At 53.0% G+C, this 18624-nt stretch overlaps 1 protein-coding gene across 6 annotated transcripts; it reads left to right on the top strand.

The window, feature by feature from the left end:
• Positions 1–1365: 1365 nt before the first annotated feature.
• On the top strand, positions 1366–15679 carry SEPTIN3 (septin 3). 6 transcript variants are annotated; one of them, XM_064420044.1, is made up of 11 exons: positions 1366–1513; positions 2340–2527; positions 10011–10202; positions 10457–10585; positions 11272–11353; positions 11726–11863; positions 12231–12348; positions 12781–12876; positions 13694–13793; positions 14260–14311; positions 15520–15679. In XM_064420044.1, the coding sequence occupies exons 3-11, from the start codon at positions 10040–10042 to the stop codon at positions 15653–15655; spliced, it is 1014 nt and encodes a 337-aa protein (XP_064276114.1). In that variant the 5' UTR covers positions 1366–1513; positions 2340–2527; positions 10011–10039; the 3' UTR covers positions 15656–15679. The 6 variants fall into 6 exon arrangements, with proteins under 6 accessions (XP_064276114.1, XP_064276116.1, XP_064276113.1 ...); XM_064420046.1 differs by lacking the exon at positions 2340–2527 and having other exon boundaries at positions 1372–1513; XM_064420043.1 differs by lacking the exons at positions 1366–1513; positions 2340–2527 and adding an exon at positions 4738–4866.
• Positions 15680–18624: the final 2945 nt, after the last annotated feature.

Here is an 18624-nt window from a genome sequence, read left to right as displayed (position 1 = left end):
AGGGAACATTGAGCCTGCCATCTAAAAGGGCCCATTGTACCACCTTTGCTTCCTGGACCCAAGCTGTATAATGTGGGTCTGGCACAAAATCCCATGTTAATAGACTTTCTGCACTGTCATGGGGATGACCAGCCACCAGAGTGCTGTATGAAGCTGTGACAGTGGGGCTGAGAGGGATACCCCCATCCTCTCTCTCCCTGACAGCCCGGTGCAATGCCCAGTGTGTACAGGGAGGTTTGAGAGAGCAAGGAGCCTGTGGCAGGAGGTTGTGTCTCCTCTCCTCCCACCCCAACATCCACCCTTTGCATGCATGTAGGTGCCATGGTGCTACCTGTGAATGCACAGAGGGATTCTGTTGCCCCACTCCTGCATACCCCAGGTATGTTAGCTGGTGCCACCATCCTCTGTGCACATGTCTGTGCATCCTGTGCCATCACCTGGGCCAGCCAGGATATTGGCAACCCACATCTACAGCATCCTTGCATTGTTATGGCTCTGTGCCCTAGTCCCCAATGGCTCCTTTCAGCAGCAGGGGTTCCTCAGGCCAGCTGTGAAAATCTGCCACAGCTGCTAGCTTGTGTCACTCAGCCTCACCTGTGAACCTGGGAGCAGGAAGTTTTCTCCTCCATTCCTAAAGAAACGAGTGTTCATTTGGCTGCTGGGAGTGATTTATGCAGTGAGTGGGATTACTCCTGCACCCAAAGTTTTACTTGCCCTGGCAAGCAAAGGCTCAAAGCATAGGTGCAGCCTGAAAGTTGGTAATTCTCTGGGGATCCAAGTTAATTTTTAGCTCTAAGGAATAGATCAGGACATTCTGCAAATATCCTGGGTCTTCCTGGGACATTTCATCTGCCAGATTGCAATTGCATCACCATTCTTTTCCACACCAAAAACAGGCACCCAAGCAGGAGCTTTCTGGCTCTGTTTCAGACAGAGGACAAGTCAAGAGTCCTTTCATTCAGCCAAGTAACAGAGGCTGGGATGCAAGTACCCTAACTGGGGAGTCTCACTCAGCAGGGGAATGCAGAGAATAGGATTACTGCTGTGCCCAAAGTTATACTTGGCCAGGCAAGCAAAGACTCAAAAGAGCAGGTGTAGTCTGAAACAGATACATTTTCATGACTTGGGGCTGTGAAATGGAAATGACAAGGGGCTGGGTGGCATGGTATGATGTGCCACCCTCGGTTGCATGGCTCACATTCCCTGTCCTCTGGCACATCACAGCCATATCTCCAAACACAGCTTGGAAACCTGCTTCCTCACCTCAATTCCCTGATGGGTGGGATTGCCCTGTAAACGAACACAGCTGAGCTGTGGGGTAGCATAAAAACCTCTCCACTGGAGGGGCTTGGAGCAGTCAGGAAGAAGTTAAACTGGAGGAAGGGGAGCCTGCAGTCACAGGGGTGCCCTCTCCCCTGCTCTGTGTTCTCCTCTGCATGTTGCCGTGCCTGTGTGGAGCTCCACTCTGCCCATGACTCAACACAGAAACTGAGCAAAAGAAGACAGCAACCAGGTGAGGGCTGGATTAGAGAGAAACAAATTGTTCATCTCCTCTGGCTTACTTTTTGTGCTGTTCAGTCCTGACACAATCAGCATTAAGCCAGGTATTTTCCATGGCTATGAAGGACTTTATTGTCAGCAGTGTCAAAGGCTTCCCCAGTGGAAGTGTGTGACAAACTGCACGGCTGATGCTTTGTTTTCCTGTTGTTCCCCCTGGGAGCTGCCTCCCTCTAGCACTGGGCAGGCAGCAAGGAGCAGTGAGGTTTCCTTTACAACAGGATAGGTCTCCATCCACCTGGCTCCTGTGCCAGCTACCCTGCCAGGCTATCTGGGAATAATGAAAGGCAAATGCTGCCTGAAAACTGAGATTGTTTCTCCTCTGTGGGATCTGTACAGCCAGAAAGACCTCAGGGGAGAAGGAAATAGTCACAGACACTGAATTAAGCTGTATAAAGAATCAGAGAAGGTACTTATTGCTGGAAATACTACACAGTATCAGGTTGTTTGTTTTTTTGTTTTTTTTTTTTTTTTTTTTTCCCATGTTTTCTGTCTCTTTGCTCTTAAGGAAGCAGAGAACTCACACTGTCCTGAGCTCTGCCTTCTACCAGCATTCCCAATGACTTGATGTGGGTCATTGGATGGTGATTCCTCCTCCACTTCCCTCAGCCCTGGTCACTAGAGATCATGCAAGCATTGTCCCTTCCACACTGTAGGTACTGTGGGTGCCTGTCTCTCCTTTTCTTTGCTCCCACTTGCCCACCAAACCATTCATACTCTCATCCCATCCCACCAAAACACCTTTCTCCTTTCCTCCTTGTTTATTGTGTTGCCCTTCAAAGTCTCTTACAGTGAGGAAGGTGTAAAGTGGCAAGCTGAATCCTTCTCGATTCTGAAAATGCCACAAAGCTGGCAAAAGTAAGAAACAGTCATAATAATGATGATAATGAAGAAGCAGAAGAAAATCAGAATAAGGGAATGAAGCATCAACTTGGATGAACACCCAACAAGTAATCACTGAACTTGCGTGGTGAGATATAAATTGTTGCACTGGAATATGCCATTTGAGGGGGAAAAAACTAAGAGAGGAAGGGAAAGCATTTCAAAAATTCAAATAGTTTTAATTTTTTTTTAATCACACCCAGTGTCCTTGGAAGCAGGCAGCACAGGCCTGACCAGGCAGGTCTGCATCACTCCTGCAGCTCCTGCCATGGAGCAGGGCACGGGGCCATGCTGTGGAGCTGCCCATGCTGAGGGGCTGCTGGTGGCAGAGGTGGGGACGGTGCTGGCCAGGGGCAGCAGTGGCCATGGCACCCAGCGTGGGAGCGAGCCGTGCAAGCCACAAGAGGCCCATTGTCGCAGCTGGAGGCGGGCTGGCCGGGCAGGGCTGGAGGTGGGGGCTCAAGCATGTGGCTGACAGCAGCCGCAGGGAGCCCCGCACCCCGAGACAGCGCAGGCTGACAGCCGGACAGCCTGGGCCCCAGCCCGGCCTGGCCCCGCCGCCCCTGCCCTCGCACCTCTGCTGCCGGCCCACAGCCATGGAGGAGGAGATCGCCCTTCCCCGCAGCTGCCTGTCGGCCCCGGGGAGCCCCAGCGGCCCCGGCCGCAGCCCGGGCCCCGCACGGCCGCGGGACGCTGCGCTGGCCGCGGCGGCCCGCACGAAGCGGAGCTGCCTGTCGGTCACGCTGCGCCGGGCCCCCCGGGAGCGCCTGCGGGGCCCGGGCCCCGGCACCCCGCTCCCCGGCACCCCGCTCCCCGGCACCCCGCTCCCCGCTCGGCCCCGGCCCGCGGCGGCCGAGGCGCCCCAGCGGCACGGCAGCTCTGAGGGGGCCGAGGCCACGCCGGTGGCGAAGATGGGGCTGTCCTGCGCCCCACCACGCTCCGGTGGGTCTCCGCTGACGGGATGGGCTGGGCGGAGGGCGGGAGGGAGGCACCAAGGGATCACTTGGGATGGCATGGAGCCCAGCACGGGGCAGGAGCCTTCAGGAGAGGTAGGGTGCTGAGAGGGAGGACGGGGGCTCCCTCACCTTGGAGTGATTTCCTCTTGACCCACACCAGAATCACGGGTGGGCAGCAGCTGGTGCGAGGACAGTCGTGTGTTTGTGAGCCTGGCAGCCAGCAGGGAGACAGGCAATTGTGGACACCGTGTCAGGAGATTTTCTGGGTGTCGGAATGCCTGCCTGTCTGTCTGTCGGAAACCAGTCTGTCTACTGCTCAGCCTACCCGGGGTAACTGCTGACAATTAATTCCACATGTTCATGTAACCTGCAGTGGGTACAGTTTTCTTTTTGTCCCAGAGCACTGCAAAAGGAGGAGCCCCAAACCCTTTGCCAAGTCTGCCAGGCATCCCACAGCCTGGCCCCCACCCAGGGGGGTTGTCTTGTGGTGGAGGAACACATGGTGCTGCTGTCATGCCACTGACTGGAGGGTCAGAGCATTCCCAGATCCTGGTGCCCCAGCACAGCATGACAGGGACACAGTTCCTGTTGGGGCCAGGGCTCACAGATGCAGGAGAAGGAAATGCAAAGCAGGGAAAGGGCATCCCCATCCAAAGATACGAGCAGCCAGAGGCATCCGCACGGCTCTCCAGGCACAGGCACATCCACAGGGCACATGGAGGTGCCTGCCAGAGCACACGGGGATGTGACCTGTGTACCCTAACCTGGTCCAGGTGGGAGGACCTGTCCCTGCTCTCCCCACACAGGCACACACATGTTTGTACACATACATGTTTGTACACACGCACGCAGAGGGGACAGCGCTGGCTCTGCCTCTGCGCCTTGGGCTGGCAGCCAGGAATCATGGTGCTGGAGGAGAAAAGGTTTCTCACACCTTCACAGCAAAGCTCAAGGGCAAATCGCATTTGATGAACCAAAACATTCTCAATTTCCTCCCTCTGGGAAAGCAGAAGGAGATTTTTGCAATCACCTGATCCTACGAAATACCTAGGGGCAAAGAGCACCCTTTCTCAGCCCCGCCGGATCTAAGCAGTGAAGGGTTAAACATGCCCCTCCCTAAACAAGCGGAGATGCTGAAAAGGCAGGGGAATTGGGAGGGAAAAGGGCAAGAAAAGGCCTGGGGGGAGTGGGTGTGCAGTGAGGGCCCCTCCAGGACATGGGGGCCCCATCGGCAGCGGCCCCTCCAAACCCGAGGCCGTGCTCCCCCCGCGAGTCCGGGATGGAGCCGGGGGCCTGGGATGGAGCCGGGGGAGGGTGCGCGGGGGGAGATTTTGCGGAGATGTTTAATATTCAGGTCACATGACGATGGCAGCAGGAGCAGCACCAGCATCCCCGCTCTGCTGAAATAGCCACTGGAGAAGGAAGGGAAGGAGAGAGGGGGGAGAAGAGGACGCAGGGAAAAAAGACAAAGGTAAAAGCAAGCGGAGCTTTGTAGCCCACCGTGCTGCTTCATCAGCGTCAGGCAGGAAAAGTGGGGGTAGACCCACCCCCTTGGGAGAGGATTCGGAGACAAAGGAAGCTTCATGTTCAAAGGTAGGATGCTCCGGGCTTGGCAGGGCTGGGCAGCGCCAGAGGGACACCGCTGGGGCTTTTTGTGCAGGCATCCTCTGCCGTGCCCCCACGCTGCCCAGCTCTGGGCAGGGGGGAGGGATAGCCCCGAAGGGCAGCGGGGGAAATCGGCCCTGGCTTTGTCTTTCCTCTGTTTTTTTTCTTTGTATGAAGAAGGAACAGGGCTGGTCGTGGTGCTGATGGGGAATAGCTAGTGCCAAGCACTGCTTTGAAAGGAAGGGATAATCCAGCTGGGGAGTGCCCACAAACTCCTCAGCACCTGGCTTGTCCCTTGCCAGTGACAGGCAGTGGGGATGTCCTGTGCCTCTCCCTGGGCATCTGCACAGGAGCCAGCAGGCATGCGGGCAGGGCACAGGCAGCTGTGGTGGTGTGGTACCATGGTCCAGGGGTGCTCAGCATCCTGTGGCCTTGTGACACAGCTGTGCCACCCAGGGGTGAACTGGGACACGGGACAAGGATTGTACGGCTGGAGAGCAGCACCAAGGCCACGGCTGGGGCTGTGGTGGCTGCGCTGGGATGTGCCCAGCTCCTTCACCTCCAGCTTCTGCATCTCCAGAGCGGCTTCGGCACACGCTGCCCTAGATTTCACTGCAGCCGGGCTCTTGCCCAAGCCCTTTGCAGAGTGCTGAGGGGAAGAAAGGCTGCTGTCGGGAAGGCTGCGGCAGCCCAGAGGATTGGGATGATCTGCAAGCCAGGCAAAAAGACCTGGTAAGAAGAATGGTTTTGTTCTGTACTCTGATGTCAGGCAGTGCATCCGGCAGGGCTCAGCCATTGCCCTGCACAGCTGAAAGAAATGCCCTGGGGTCATCATGGGAGCTGAGGAGGGAAAGGTATTTTTTCAGTGGAGAGATGCTCAGGCCAGCACCTCTGCAGATCAGAAGCAAGGAGCAGATCCTGATGGCTATGAGCTCCAGGGAGGCTGTACTGCTGAAGCAGCTGCTTGCTTGCTTTCCTAGGAACCGGGCATCACCCTTTGAGGGCCTGCTTCTGCCAGCCACCTTTAGGTTTTGAACCCATCCCTCCTCCCTGTTCCATGTCTGCAAGGTGTGGGACTGTGGGTCCAGGACTGTATGGGTGGAAGGGGCTGGGGTGAGATGTGTGTGAGGATCACTGCCTCCAGCTGCAGAGGGACAACCTTGTGCTACACCAGAAGAGAGCTGCAGCGAGGCCATCCATGTGTTACCTGGGGGTTAAATAGCTTTTCCTTGCTGGAAGCTGGTTTGTGGTGAGCACTGTTTGCAGCTCTCCCTCCCTCTTGCCAGACAAAGGATGGGAAGGCAGGGGGAGGGGATGCGACTGTATCTGGGTTATCAGGACATGGGAGATGTTGGTCCCCATACCTGAGCCCCCAGGGGACCTGCAGGGCCACCTCTGTCCCCACACCGGTCCTGGGAATGTCAGAGCATGGAGGGTGCTAGAGCAGTAGTGGTGTCTGCTGCTGGCCACATATGCTGGCCTTGCAGGAAGAGGTTCTGGGGTGGGTCAATGGGGGTCAAAAGCAGGAGCTAGCTGGGACCATGAGGACCTCTCTGGGCACTCATTCTGGTTTTACCTGCCTCAAAAGCGGTGCCTTCCCTTGGTCCAGTCACATGGAGCATCTCCTGTGAGCCAGACATTATTCCCTAAGTGCCCAGCCCAGGGCCACCTCCTGCTGGATCTGGGCAGCTGTGGGGTATCACCAGCTACAGCCCTCCTAAAGGAGCTCCTCTTAGCACACAGAACAAAGCAGCAGGGAAAAGGGGGGCCTTGCAAACAGCAGATGCAAGTGGTTAACCTTGGCTAGTCCTCTATTCATTATCAGCTGTACTGGCTGTAGTGCCCTCTCGCTCATTCATTACAGGGGACAGCTGTAGGGCTGCGGGATGTGCCCAGGACACAGAGTGCCACCCTGTGACTAGCCACTCAGCGTGCTCAGGAGGCTTCCTGGCACCATTAGCTGTAGTGCACACAAAACAGAGCCACTCCCAGGAGAGCAGGCAGGCATGTTTCATGTCTCAGGGTGCCTCTTACGGGTCTGCTCCTGGTTTTGCACACCCCAGCAGGCTGTTCCTCAGCTGGCTCCTTGAATTCATCTGTGGGAGGCAAAAGGTGAAAAGGCATGTGCAGAAAGATGAACCCCGGGCAAATTTCTGCAAAATGGGGGCTTCCCTGCTGAGGCTGTATGGGAAGGAACCCCACACAGAGAAGAAGGCAAGTGACCTAGAGGAGAAAAGCAGGTGGCTTTCTCCTGGTCTCAGGGTTTTCTATAGCTGCCCTAGAACCTGAATCTGAAATATCTGCCCTAGTCACTGCAAGCTCCAGGCTCCAGCAATGAAGCTTGCAAAGGAATGGTCTTGTACTATGATGTCCACAGCAGTTAGCAACATCTACTGGCTCTGGGCAAGGCTTTCCTTGGTGAGATTGAGAGATGACTTACGAACCTCTCAGTGAGCCTTGAGGCTGACAGCAAATTCCCTCCTTCCTCCTCCCTGTGTAAGAACAAGGGTTGAAGGAATAAAGGAGAGGGCAACAGATTCCCTGAGGACAAGCTACCCCCCAGGCAGTGAAAGGGTCACAGTCCACATGTTCTGCACCCATCCCATGCAGCTGCTCAGCTGGGCTTTCTTCCCATCTTGACCTGTTCCCTTCCACCTTTGGGATTTATTTGCCCCCATTTCTCCAGTAGCCAAGTGCCTCACTGGGGCCACAGCCCCCTGTCCCTAATTCCCTCATCATTCCATTTCTCTCTCTCTTCTCCCACTCTTAGGGCTAGGTAGGACCCCAGCAGGGCTGTGTGGGGTGTGTATGGAGAACGCTGCAGCAGCATAAGGGACACGGCACAGCCACACAACCATGACAGAGGTGATGTGGGCAGCCTGGGAGAGCACGAGTGAAGGCTGGGGTGCAGGAGAACTGGCTGGCCTGGCCCCCTGTGCTGTAGCAGAGAGATGGGCTTTCCTGGCTCACATCAGCTTTGATAAATCTGAAAAAAGACAACGGGAGCCTCAAGGGGTGTTTCGTCAGCAGGAAAGGCACATACTAGTTGTGATGGGTGTGAGAGAGCATTGCATCTGAGAAGCACTTGGTGTGGCAGGCTGCCTCCTCCAGCAGCTGCCTGGCAGCATGAAGGGCTCCAAATTGCCAGTCTGACTCAAGCAATGGTCCATCTTGTGCTCTGGTTCCCCCAGGGTGCTGCTCGCTGCCTCAGGAGAGGGTGATGATAGTCCAGGGTGCCTTCACTCAGTGGGGAAAAGCAGGGGGGGGACATCCTCCCACTGACCTCTCCTGTGTGGGCAAGGTGGAACAGAGGTGACACAAGAGCCTTCAGATGTCAGCCACAGTGCTGTACATGAGTGGCTGTGCTGCCATCATCTCACACAGGGGAAAACTTCTCCCAGTTTAATATAAAAGACTTCCCAAGCAGTAAAAAGGAGCTGGGTGGAGGCACCCTTCTCCCTGCCAAGGGTGGCCCTTTCACAAGGCCTTTCCTTAGCACGTGATAGTGGGATATTATAGCTTATAAAATGTAAAATCTTCACTGTGTAGAGCAGCCCTTGTGTCAGCACTGGAGCTTTTATGTGGGAGTGCCAGGCAGGGTCCCCATTCAGCCATGGAGCCTGCTCCAGCCTAACCCTGTCCTTGAACAAAATCTCTCTGACCTCTTCTCAGTCTGTCTCTGCCTGGCTTGACTAAACTGTGACAGGAGCCCCAGATTGGTGCCATCAATGTCACCAGTCCGGTGACTTCTGAATCATTTTCCTTGTGAAGAGGGGCATGTGTCACCACCAAATGGCAGTCGCCAGCCTAGCTGTTCATGTCCTTTTCTGCTGCCAGTGGATTCTGATAAGTGGAGAAAAGAACTCTGCCAAAATGATGGAAAGGGATAATTTAGTATGAGGTACTTGAACTGAAGTGGTATCCAAAACAAATGAAGTACTTACCAAGCAAAAATGCATTCTGTCTCTGTCCTGGAAAAATAACCCTCTAATGAGACAAAGCATGGGGGAGTCAAGTAATTAGAGTGGGAGGACCTCTAGTTTTGCAGCTGGCTTTTATATGAAAGGTATTTGATTCCTATCCCCTTCATCTTCCTTTCCAGATTCATCCCTCACGCCTGCCTTCCCCACCAATTAGAGCTTTTCTTCCATGCCCTGTCCTCTCCCAACCTCTGCTTCCTCCCAGCGGGTGGGAGCTACTCATTAATGAGACAGAGATAAATGGGTGAGGCCTGCCCCTAGCAATGTGTGCCATCACCAAAAAAGGGTGAGGGAGGCTGGAAAGCCCTCGGGGTTTTCTTTTTAGCCGATTGTTTTACATGGAAGAAGTGAGGAGGGAAGCAGAGGAGGGAAAGATGCAGATAATTAATTTTCTGATTATAATGATTAGTTTCCTGAGCATGACAAAAAACATTGGTCTATGGGTGGGATGCAAGAACAGAGATTATGGCCATGCTTTCACTTCCACCACTGTCTTCTTCTGAGGAGCTCAGCCTGTGCACCACAGTCAGTAATTGCCACCCGTGGCAATGGCCAAGCGTGCACGTCCTCATGGTACATCCCAAACTCTGGTTCAATGCCAGGACTTGACACATAATTTTTTTTAAGTCTGTTCCATCACAAATTTTATGGTGAACTTGGAGAGTCAAAACACTGGTGATCCTGTTGAAAACCAGGAGACAAAAATAAGGAGACACACCTGGAGCTTTGGGCACCCGATTATCAGCCCAGCCAGCCTTGCTGCCCCTGCTCCTGCTGTTTGGAGGGAGCCATCAATACGCTGCATTCTCAATGATCCCCACTTCACCTCCTCATCTGGAGTGGGACATAGCAGAGTGTGCTGGAAACTCAGTAGATGTTGCACCATGATGAGTGTTACGACTAAAATCTTGACATTCAGTTATCCTCCACAGCCCTTGAAAAGTCTGCTCAACGCTGCCCTCAGCCCTTGTGACAGGTCAGGCTGTTGTTACACCTCAATGATGATTTTTCAATCTTTGTCCCCATGCAGGATCAGTGGAGAGCAAAAACGAAGCAGCCATGTCTGAGCTGGTCCCAGAGCCACGACAAAAGCCAGTCGTACCAATGAAGCCCATGGGCATCAACACCAGCTTGCTGGGCTACATCGGTATTGACACCATAATTGAGCAGATGCGCAAGAAAACCATGAAGACAGGTTTCGACTTCAACATCATGGTCGTAGGTAGGCAGAGACCAGCTGAGGGACTGGGAGCCATGGCCAGGGTCTGTCCCAGGGACTGAGGCCAGGTGGGAGAGCAAGCCCTGCAGGGAGGGCATGAGGGAGCGGACAGAAGCTGCTCTGAGGGAAAACAGAGCCTGCACAAGGCAAGGAGACACCTCCAGCCCCTTCCCCTGCCAGGCTGGCTGTGTTCCTTGGGCCTGCTGTCATCCCCAGGCTGTGGGAATTGTCACAAGCTTCCTCTCTGCAATCCTCAGGTCAGAGCGGACTGGGAAAGTCGACGCTGGTAAACACCCTCTTCAAATCTCAGGTGAGCCGCAAATCTTCAGGCTGGAACCGGGAGGAGAAGATCCCCAAGACAGTGGAGATCAAAGCCATTGGGCATGGTAAGAGCCAGGCTGCTGGGGTGGAAGCAATACTGATGCCTCAGCATAGTCCTGCAGAAGATCCCAGCAGTCTTTTGGTGTTAGGCAGCCCTTTCTCCATAGGAAGCTAAAGGACAGTTTTAGATGGCCTCAGAGACAGACAAGGCTTTTCTTAAACTGAAAGACCCCTGATGCCACAGCCAGAAGTGAGGGATAGACAAATAGAGAGACTTCATCACCTAAGACATTAGTGTGCAGTTGTGGATTAAGCCTTGCTGTAAGTCATTTCACCTGCATTACATTTAATAAGCTACATTGTTGGGTCCCATCCCAAGCCTAGCAGTGCACACCTCCTCACAAAGCATCAGCACAACTCCTGCAGTGGTGCAGGGTAATGAGCATCATCTCAGATTCAAGAGAAGTTCTGTTAGGGTAGGTACTACCTTTGGGCCACAGACCAAGCACAAATCCATTTTCTGGTGACAGACTGGTGTAAGGTGGCTTTTGTGTAGTTATTACCAAAATCTGGGGTCAGACATGGAAATGAGGGTCATAACTGTTGAGGCATGACACAAGCTGGTCTGGTTATGCTTGCTGGGCAGGGATGAGGGCAGAGCTCTGTTGTTCCCTTGTGGGACACAAAGACATGTTTCATGTCAGAGCAGGTCCCCAGGGAGAAGTATAATTGTTTGCAATTTTTCCCCCAGTCATTGAAGAAGGTGGTGTCAAAATGAAGCTGACAGTGATTGACACACCAGGATTTGGGGACCAGATCAACAATGAAAACTGGTGAGTTTTACAAGGTCAAGGCCTTGTGTCCCAGAAAGGGCTGAAGTTAGGATGGTATATAAGTGACTGTAATCTGCTTGGCCCTTGAAAGCATCTGGGATCCTATTGCACTCATTGGAGTTCATAATGGGGCTGTGGGATTGAAACCACGGGTCTGTGTGTGTGATTGGGGATATGCACATATTACATGGTGAATGCTTATTTCTGTGGCCAGTTACAGGATCTCTCAATGTGCTGTGCTGATGGCGAGATGCTTCAGGTGGATTTTTAATGCCTGAGACTGCTTTGCTGCTGTCAGAGCTGGGAACACTGTAGGCAGGAACATGAGGAGATTTGTACCTGTCTATTCATCTCTCTTTCTCACTTCAACAGCTGGGAGCCTATTGAGAAATACATCAACGAGCAATATGAAAAGTTTTTGAAAGAGGAGGTGAATATTGCAAGGAAGAAGCGAATTCCAGACACGCGTGTGCACTGCTGCCTCTACTTCATCTCCCCTACGGGGCACTCGTATGTACACAGTCCCTTCTGTCCTTCCTCCAGCCCCTGGTACCTCTGTGCCAGATATATACCCTACACTGCTGCACCTCAGACATGGATCCAGGGATCCTGCCAGCAGGACTGGGCACTGTTTAGCTTAACTTCGGGAGCTGTGGGGCTTGAAAGGGTCTAAGCTTACAAGAGCGGGAGAAATGCCACTGTGTTTTTTGGGAGAGGACAGAATGGATGGGAAGAAGGAGGTGAGAACATGGTGGCAGCAAGCAGGGTGTGTACAAGGGAGGGTTCACTGGTGCCCTGGTGCTTGGACAGTCATTAGGATGAAAGGCAAGGAGGGTAAAAAGTGACCCGTTCCCTCTTGTTCCTTCTTGGGCTGCAGCTTGCGGCCTTTGGACCTGGAGTTCATGAAACATCTCAGCAAGGTAGTGAACATCATCCCAGTTATTGCTAAGGCTGACACCATGACCTTGGAGGAGAAGACCGAATTCAAACAAAGAGTGAGTATCTCCTCTTCTGGATGGGATCCTTCCCTGCCCTGGCTTGGAGGTGGGAGAAATGAGTGGTATCCTTCTTCCTGGGATTGCAGTGCAGTCCCCAGGGTGTGCACAGAGTCCAGTGCTGGGTTAAGTCCTAAAGATGCAGCTGTGTATATCTCTGAGGGCATCTGTTAGAGAAGGGAGAAATGTGTGTATCCTTGTGACATCTTGTGTATGTTCTGTCATGGGAACTGGAGAGCCAGACAACTAACTGAGGTTGGGAAGAAAGACTCATTGCTGCCTTGTGTCCTCACTTTACTGTGCACTTCCTTGGGACAATCCCTCCAGCTTCTGCCCACTGGAAGGGTGTCCCAGATGTGTTTGCCTGGCCTTGCCAACTGCCTTCCCTTCAGGTTTGTGCAGCTTTGTGCTCCAAAATGTCTTTCTGCTTAGGTGCGCAAGGAACTAGAAGTAAATGGGATCGAATTTTATCCCCAGAAAGAATTTGATGAGGACTTGGAGGATAAAACAGAGAACGACAAAATCAGGGTAGGAAACATTTTATTGTGGGAGGGGAAGGGTGGATGAGGAGGGCACCACATTGTGTTCTGCACTTCAGTATTATTGCCCTCACACATAAGAAATAAACTGCTCTTTAATCTCCATTCCTGTGGTAATTGCAGTCTCTTTCCAGGGATATCTGTAAAGCAGAGTAAACCTATGCTGCACAACCCTATGGATTGCAGAGTCTCCTGCACTCTGTGCTCTGGAAACAGATAGTTTCTCCCTGTGCTTAGAGATAACTGGGTCCACAATAGCTTCACCTACTGTCCTACTTCCCTGGAAAGCTGCACACTTACTCCATTTCTGGCTTTCCTCAGTATAATTTCACCCATTAAACTTGATGAATGTTCATGTGGCTTATGGGGAAGGATTATTTGAGTCCCTTCTTTCTATTGTAAAGAACTACAAATTTGTCAATAAATATTCACCTCAAACTATCCATATGAGCAGCTCTGGGCTGACAGACCCTCTGTTGATTATGCTGAGGTACTTCTCTGCTCATCCCCCTCCTCAGAAATGCTGCAGAAAAGCTCTGTCCCAGCTCTGGAGCCCTTGGCACTGCTGCAAGCTACCCATACAGCTTGTTGGGGTGCAAGGACACCTGGAAAGCAAGAGTCCAGAATTCTAGGGATAGCACTGAGGGGTGAAAAGGCCAGCCAGTGAAGTTTTGCTCTGGAGAATCTCTTCCCTTTGAGAAGGCCTTGTGTTTGTTGAGCTGAGAGGTGGAAAGGTGGATGGGGAACCATGGTGGTGCTGGTCTCTGGAATGGGTTCAATGGATCTTTCCACGTGTCTCTCCCCAGCAGGAAAGCATGCCCTTTGCAGTAGTGGGCAGTGACAAGGAGTACCAAGTGAATGGCAAGAGAGTCCTGGGCAGGAAAACACCTTGGGGAATCATTGAAGGTAAAAGACCTCTTGCTTATGGGAGCTGGAAGTATTGCCTGCAGATCACATTAACAGACAAGGGTCCAGATAGCATGTCCTGTGGCTACCTTTCCATCCCATTTGTGACAAACTGCTTGAAACCAAGCAAAAGGAGAATTCTCAAATAGCTGTGCCAGGAGGAACTGCCACGGTCAATATGGTGCCACTGTCACCACCTGGCAGAAGCTGGAGCCACTCTGAACACCATGGTGTGTGAAGCTAAGCTCCTGAGGTTGCCTTGGTTTTCAAATGAAAATTCATGTGTGACTGCTCAGCATCTCTTAGTGTGTCTCCTCAGTGCTCAACAGCGTGGCGTTCAGACAACTGCCTGTCCTTTCTGAAGCACTTGGAACCTGCCCCCATGGCAGTGACTTTCCTATGCTCTGTAACCATAAAGGGGCTGTTGAAAAAAATCAAATGTAACAATTGCTTGCTTTCTTTTCAGTGGAAAACCTCAATCACTGTGAATTTGCCCTACTTCGAGATTTTGTCATCAGGTAAGGTCATGGTCGTGCTCTTGATGAGCTGGGAGTCTTCCTGAGATCCAGTCAGAATGAAATAGCTCCTACTAAAAGGGAAATGAAGTAAATTTCAGGCAGTGGAAGCTTATGTGGTGTAGGGTTGGATTGAGTTAAAGGGTAGATGTTATAGTGCCTCTCTTGGTGACATGACCACTGTGTCAGGTAGGTGCTGGTTTTCATGTGTGAGCTGGATGCCTGGAGAAAAGCAGGATACTACCACCCCTCTCAACGCTGCAAAAACTCTCATTAAGGGAGTTAAGAAAAATCCCATTGTGGTTGCAAAAACTTTTATTTGCTGCTGACAACAGGTCAGTAATAAAGAGGTCACTACCACATCCTAGATTGTGTTTCTTTCCAGGTTGAAGGATGTGCTGGAACATATGAGTTGGAAGTGAAAAGCTTCCTATTCAATTAACTTTCATTGTCCTGTCTTATTTCTACTCTGTTTCATGAAGTTGCCTCAGCACAAATTTTGCAGGAGAGCTGTAGATCCAGGGTGACCTCTCTTCCCTATAAAAATGACAAAAAATAAGAAAATAACAGAAACACAGTTCAAAACCAAAGCCCTGTGGCTCATTCCACTTGTGGGTATGGTGCCATTGAGACATTTGGCCAGGTACAATGCTTTGACATCACCCTACTTTTACAAAGCTATTTTTGCTTTGTAATACATTCTGCAGCAGAGGTGCTTTTCCAAAGTCTTTCAGTAAAAAACATCCTACCCAAATGATCCTCACAAAGCCTATAACAATCCAAGCCCCCAGGCTGTGTGTGGAGGTCAGGGATGATGCTCACAGCAGTGTTGTGCAGTGAACCTGATACACCTCCTGATGCTTCCTTGCCTCACCACTGCTTCAGATAAGCCCCAGTCTGCAGTGACACACCAGGGTGGCCAGTGGCTGGGCCAGCTGCACAGGTGAGAGAAGGGCAGGGCACTGGCAAGCACAGCCAGGAATTTTAGCCCATGTCCTGCATCCTGCCTGTGTGCTCTCAAATGCTGACACTCTAGCTCTCAGTTGTGTATGATGGCACCCATGCAGAAAGAGGGGTAACAATAATTAGTTTGATTGACTGAAAAAATATTCCATTTATTTTGGGTAATAAAATTATCATCAGAAGAATAATCCTTACTGTGCTGATATTGGCTATCATGTCCTCTTTCCCAACCCACTTTGTCCCTGCAGGACCCACCTTCAGGACCTAAAAGAAGTGACCCACAACATCCACTATGAGACCTACAGGGCCAAACGGCTGAATGACAACGGGGGGCTGCCCCCCATGACTGTGGAGACAGAGGAAAACCACGAGAGTAACCTGTGAAAGAAAGAAAGAAAGAAAGAAAGAGTAACCCCTCCACGGTCACCTGGTGACTCTGGCTAGACACCCCCCCCTGCTCCCCTTGACTGAGCCGTGGGCCTGTCCCTGCAGCACGTGGCACGTGCTCCGTGGAGGGACAGGATGCAAGTGTGAGTGCGTGGGCGTGCGTGTGCCTCCCTGTGTGCCGGGAGGGACAGGGGCACGGCCCCCATCCTTCCCACAGTGTCCCCATGCTCGGTTTGTTCCTGCACAGTGGACTGTCCGTCGGCTTCCTTTCCCTCGTTTCTGTGTCTCAGCTGTGTATCTTGCCTGGGGGGAAGTAGTGTTGGGGGGGAAGGATTTCTAGGGGCATGGATTTTGGAGGGGGGAGGTGTGGGGCATGCTGTAGTCCTGTTTTTATCACTTGGACACATGGCAAGGAGAGACTCTGGGAGAGATGCTGGAGTCAATGCATGCATGTTTCAAGAGATGTCAGCAGAGATTTCTCTTGGATCTTCCATGGGTGTAAAGGCAGCTGGTTGGTCTGAGGGCATGGTGGCCTGGCATTTTATCCCCTTTTCTTGCTGTGGCTTCCCAAGGGGAAATGGCAGCTTGGAATAGGGTAGATGAGAGAAGACTGGCACGTTTTGTGGTTCAGAGCAAGTGACTGGTGGGAGGAGACAGAATTAGTTCTTGGCCTGTAGCATCTGTTTGAGAAGCATCAAAGTACTGGGGGAAAATGGATATAGTTTCCAAAAGAAGCAAAACTCAGGGGGAAGGAATGTGTTCCTGCTGCAGAGGGTGCATTTGCCCCATTGCTGGGGTCACCCCATGTCCCTGCTGCCATCCCCCACTGCAGTGGTGTCTCTCCACCAGCAGCGAGCAGGTCCTGGCCAACCCTTCCCCACAAGAGCAGGGGGACACAGTGCCACAGGGGTCCCTGCTGGGGCCTCCCCAGGGACAGCTCCGCTGGGCACAGCACCATGGGGATCCTGGAGGAGTGCACACAGCCACGGATGAGAAGCACTGGGCCGGGGTGGGGGCACAGGAGATACCTCTTGCTCATTCTCCTCAAATGGCTGCATTTGTTACTGCAGCAGTGCTGTTCCTCTGCTCTCTTACTGCCCCATGTCCTCCTCCACTCCTGTGCTTTTGTCCTCATTCCCTTTTAGACCTCCATAGCTTTTTTCCTTCCTTTCTTTCCCTGTCTCACTTTCTCTGCTTTTTATCCTTTAAGTCTCTCCCTCATTTCTCCAAGAACTTGAAAATTCCTCTTCTCCAGGCTGTTTCCTCCCTCTCCCAAGCTCTAACACCTTCTTAACAATGTGCTTTTGTGTCCTGTTGAGGAGCTGTTGTTTTACCTTTCCCTGGAGGGGATGGGGAGGGAAGGTAAAGACCTGTGAGCACAGTGAAGAGGCACAGCTTCACTGAAGGCTGTCTAGCTGGTGTGTCAGCCGCTTTCTGGGTGTCCCTGAGCGAGGTCAGAAGTGTCAGGGAGGGGAGAAGACCAGAGATGTCCTGAGCTTGTCTCTGCGTGTCACGTGGCCGGCAGGGGCTGTCCCCTCCAGGAGAGTTGCCAGCCACACTTAAAGCACCCATGTGGAATGCCATGGCAGCACTGCCAGCAAGGGGAAGTGCAGGGGCTTGGGATGGGGGTTAGAAAGGCTGGCACGGGAGGGAGGGAGAGGAAAACAGCAAATGAGCAGCAGAGGAGGACTCCAGTCACACTTGATGTTGGCTGACGGAGCTGCATGGGGGCCAGGGCTGCAATGGGGCTCTCCAAGCCTCAGCAGAACTGTCAGGAGTGTCTGTCCATCCTGTGGCTTTCTCTGGGCTGTCACTGCAAAGCAAAGGCTCTCTTCACTCCCACTCCCACCTGTCCACGCACATCAGCCATTCTCAGCACCACCAGGGCCATTCCTGCACTCCCATCCTCTCCCCAGCCACGTTCCCAGCTCCTGGTGTTCCTGTGTGCAGCCTGGCACACCTTCCCCCTGCACCAGGCTCTCAGTCCTGCAGGGAACAGCAGCCCTGTCACCGGTGCCAGCAGCTGTACCGTGGACCCCTGCAGAAACCATCCTGCCACGCTGCCCTGCTCAGCCCAAGGACATGGAAGACGTGAGCCTCATCAAAGCACTGCCAGGGCTCTGCTGCTCTCAGCACCGTCACCCTGGGCTACAGAACAGGGATGTTTGTGACTGCTGGGCCCCAGCACGCATTAGGGCAGACACACAATGCTGCCCTGCCTAAAGAAAGCAAAGCAGACCCGTGCAACTGAAGAGAGAGACTTTCCTTTGCCTGCAATGTGGATTTCAAGGACGAGGTTGTGTGTTTCGCCCTATAGGTTTAGGAACTTTTATTTCTTTGTAATAACGTGGTTTTTACACCCTGCTCTGTAATTTCTTGTCGGATCACAGACTACATCGAAAGGATCCGTAACAGCTTGTGACAAAAACTCGCTCAGGTACCCCTCACTGCCATCTGCTCGTGCCAATATCCTGCCAACACGCCGTGCACCTACCGGGAAGTCCACAAACGGCAAACACAAAAAAGAAACAAAACCCCCCGCGGCATGACAACGGGAAGAAGCCTCTGTGAATGGATGAGCCGGGAAAAGTCTGACTCGAGCGCCACCAGCTGAGCTCCAGGACGGGCACAGCACGTCGGCTGTTCCCTGAGTTATCCCGAGGGATGGTGCACAGGGGCAGAGTCCAGACCTCACACCAGCGATGCCCGCTCCGCGCGTCCGGGGGCTCCCACGCTGTTCAGCACAAAAGCCGTTCGCCAGAAAAACTTTACTGAGCGCGGCAAATCCCGGACAACTTCCACCGAGGCAACCGCGGCGGCGAACGGGCGCGGTTGCACGGAGCAGAGAGAGCCAGAGGGGCGAGCAGGGCCCCGGTGCCCGCGGTGCGTTGCGCGGCCCGTCCCGCCGCAGCGGCGGCCATTAAAGCACCGCGCGCCGCCTCGCTTCCGCCTCGCTCCCTCTCACT

This window comes from Passer domesticus, chromosome 5, assembly GCF_036417665.1.
Source record: "Passer domesticus isolate bPasDom1 chromosome 5, bPasDom1.hap1, whole genome shotgun sequence".
Classification (NCBI taxonomy): Eukaryota; Metazoa; Chordata; class Aves; order Passeriformes; family Passeridae; genus Passer; species Passer domesticus.
This window is presented reverse-complemented; position numbering and strand designations above follow the sequence as displayed.

What these genes read in the sequence shown, in the direction of transcription:
- SEPTIN3 (XM_064420041.1), top strand. An exon ending in CTTCAACATCATGGTCGTAG is followed by an intron (nt 10,203 to 10,456) that starts GTAGGCAGAGAC and finishes TGCAATCCTCAG; the next exon opens with GTCAGAGCGGACTGGGAAAG. An exon ending in ATCTCCCCTACGGGGCACTC is followed by an intron (nt 11,864 to 12,230) that starts GTATGTACACAG and finishes CTTGGGCTGCAG; the next exon opens with CTTGCGGCCTTTGGACCTGG.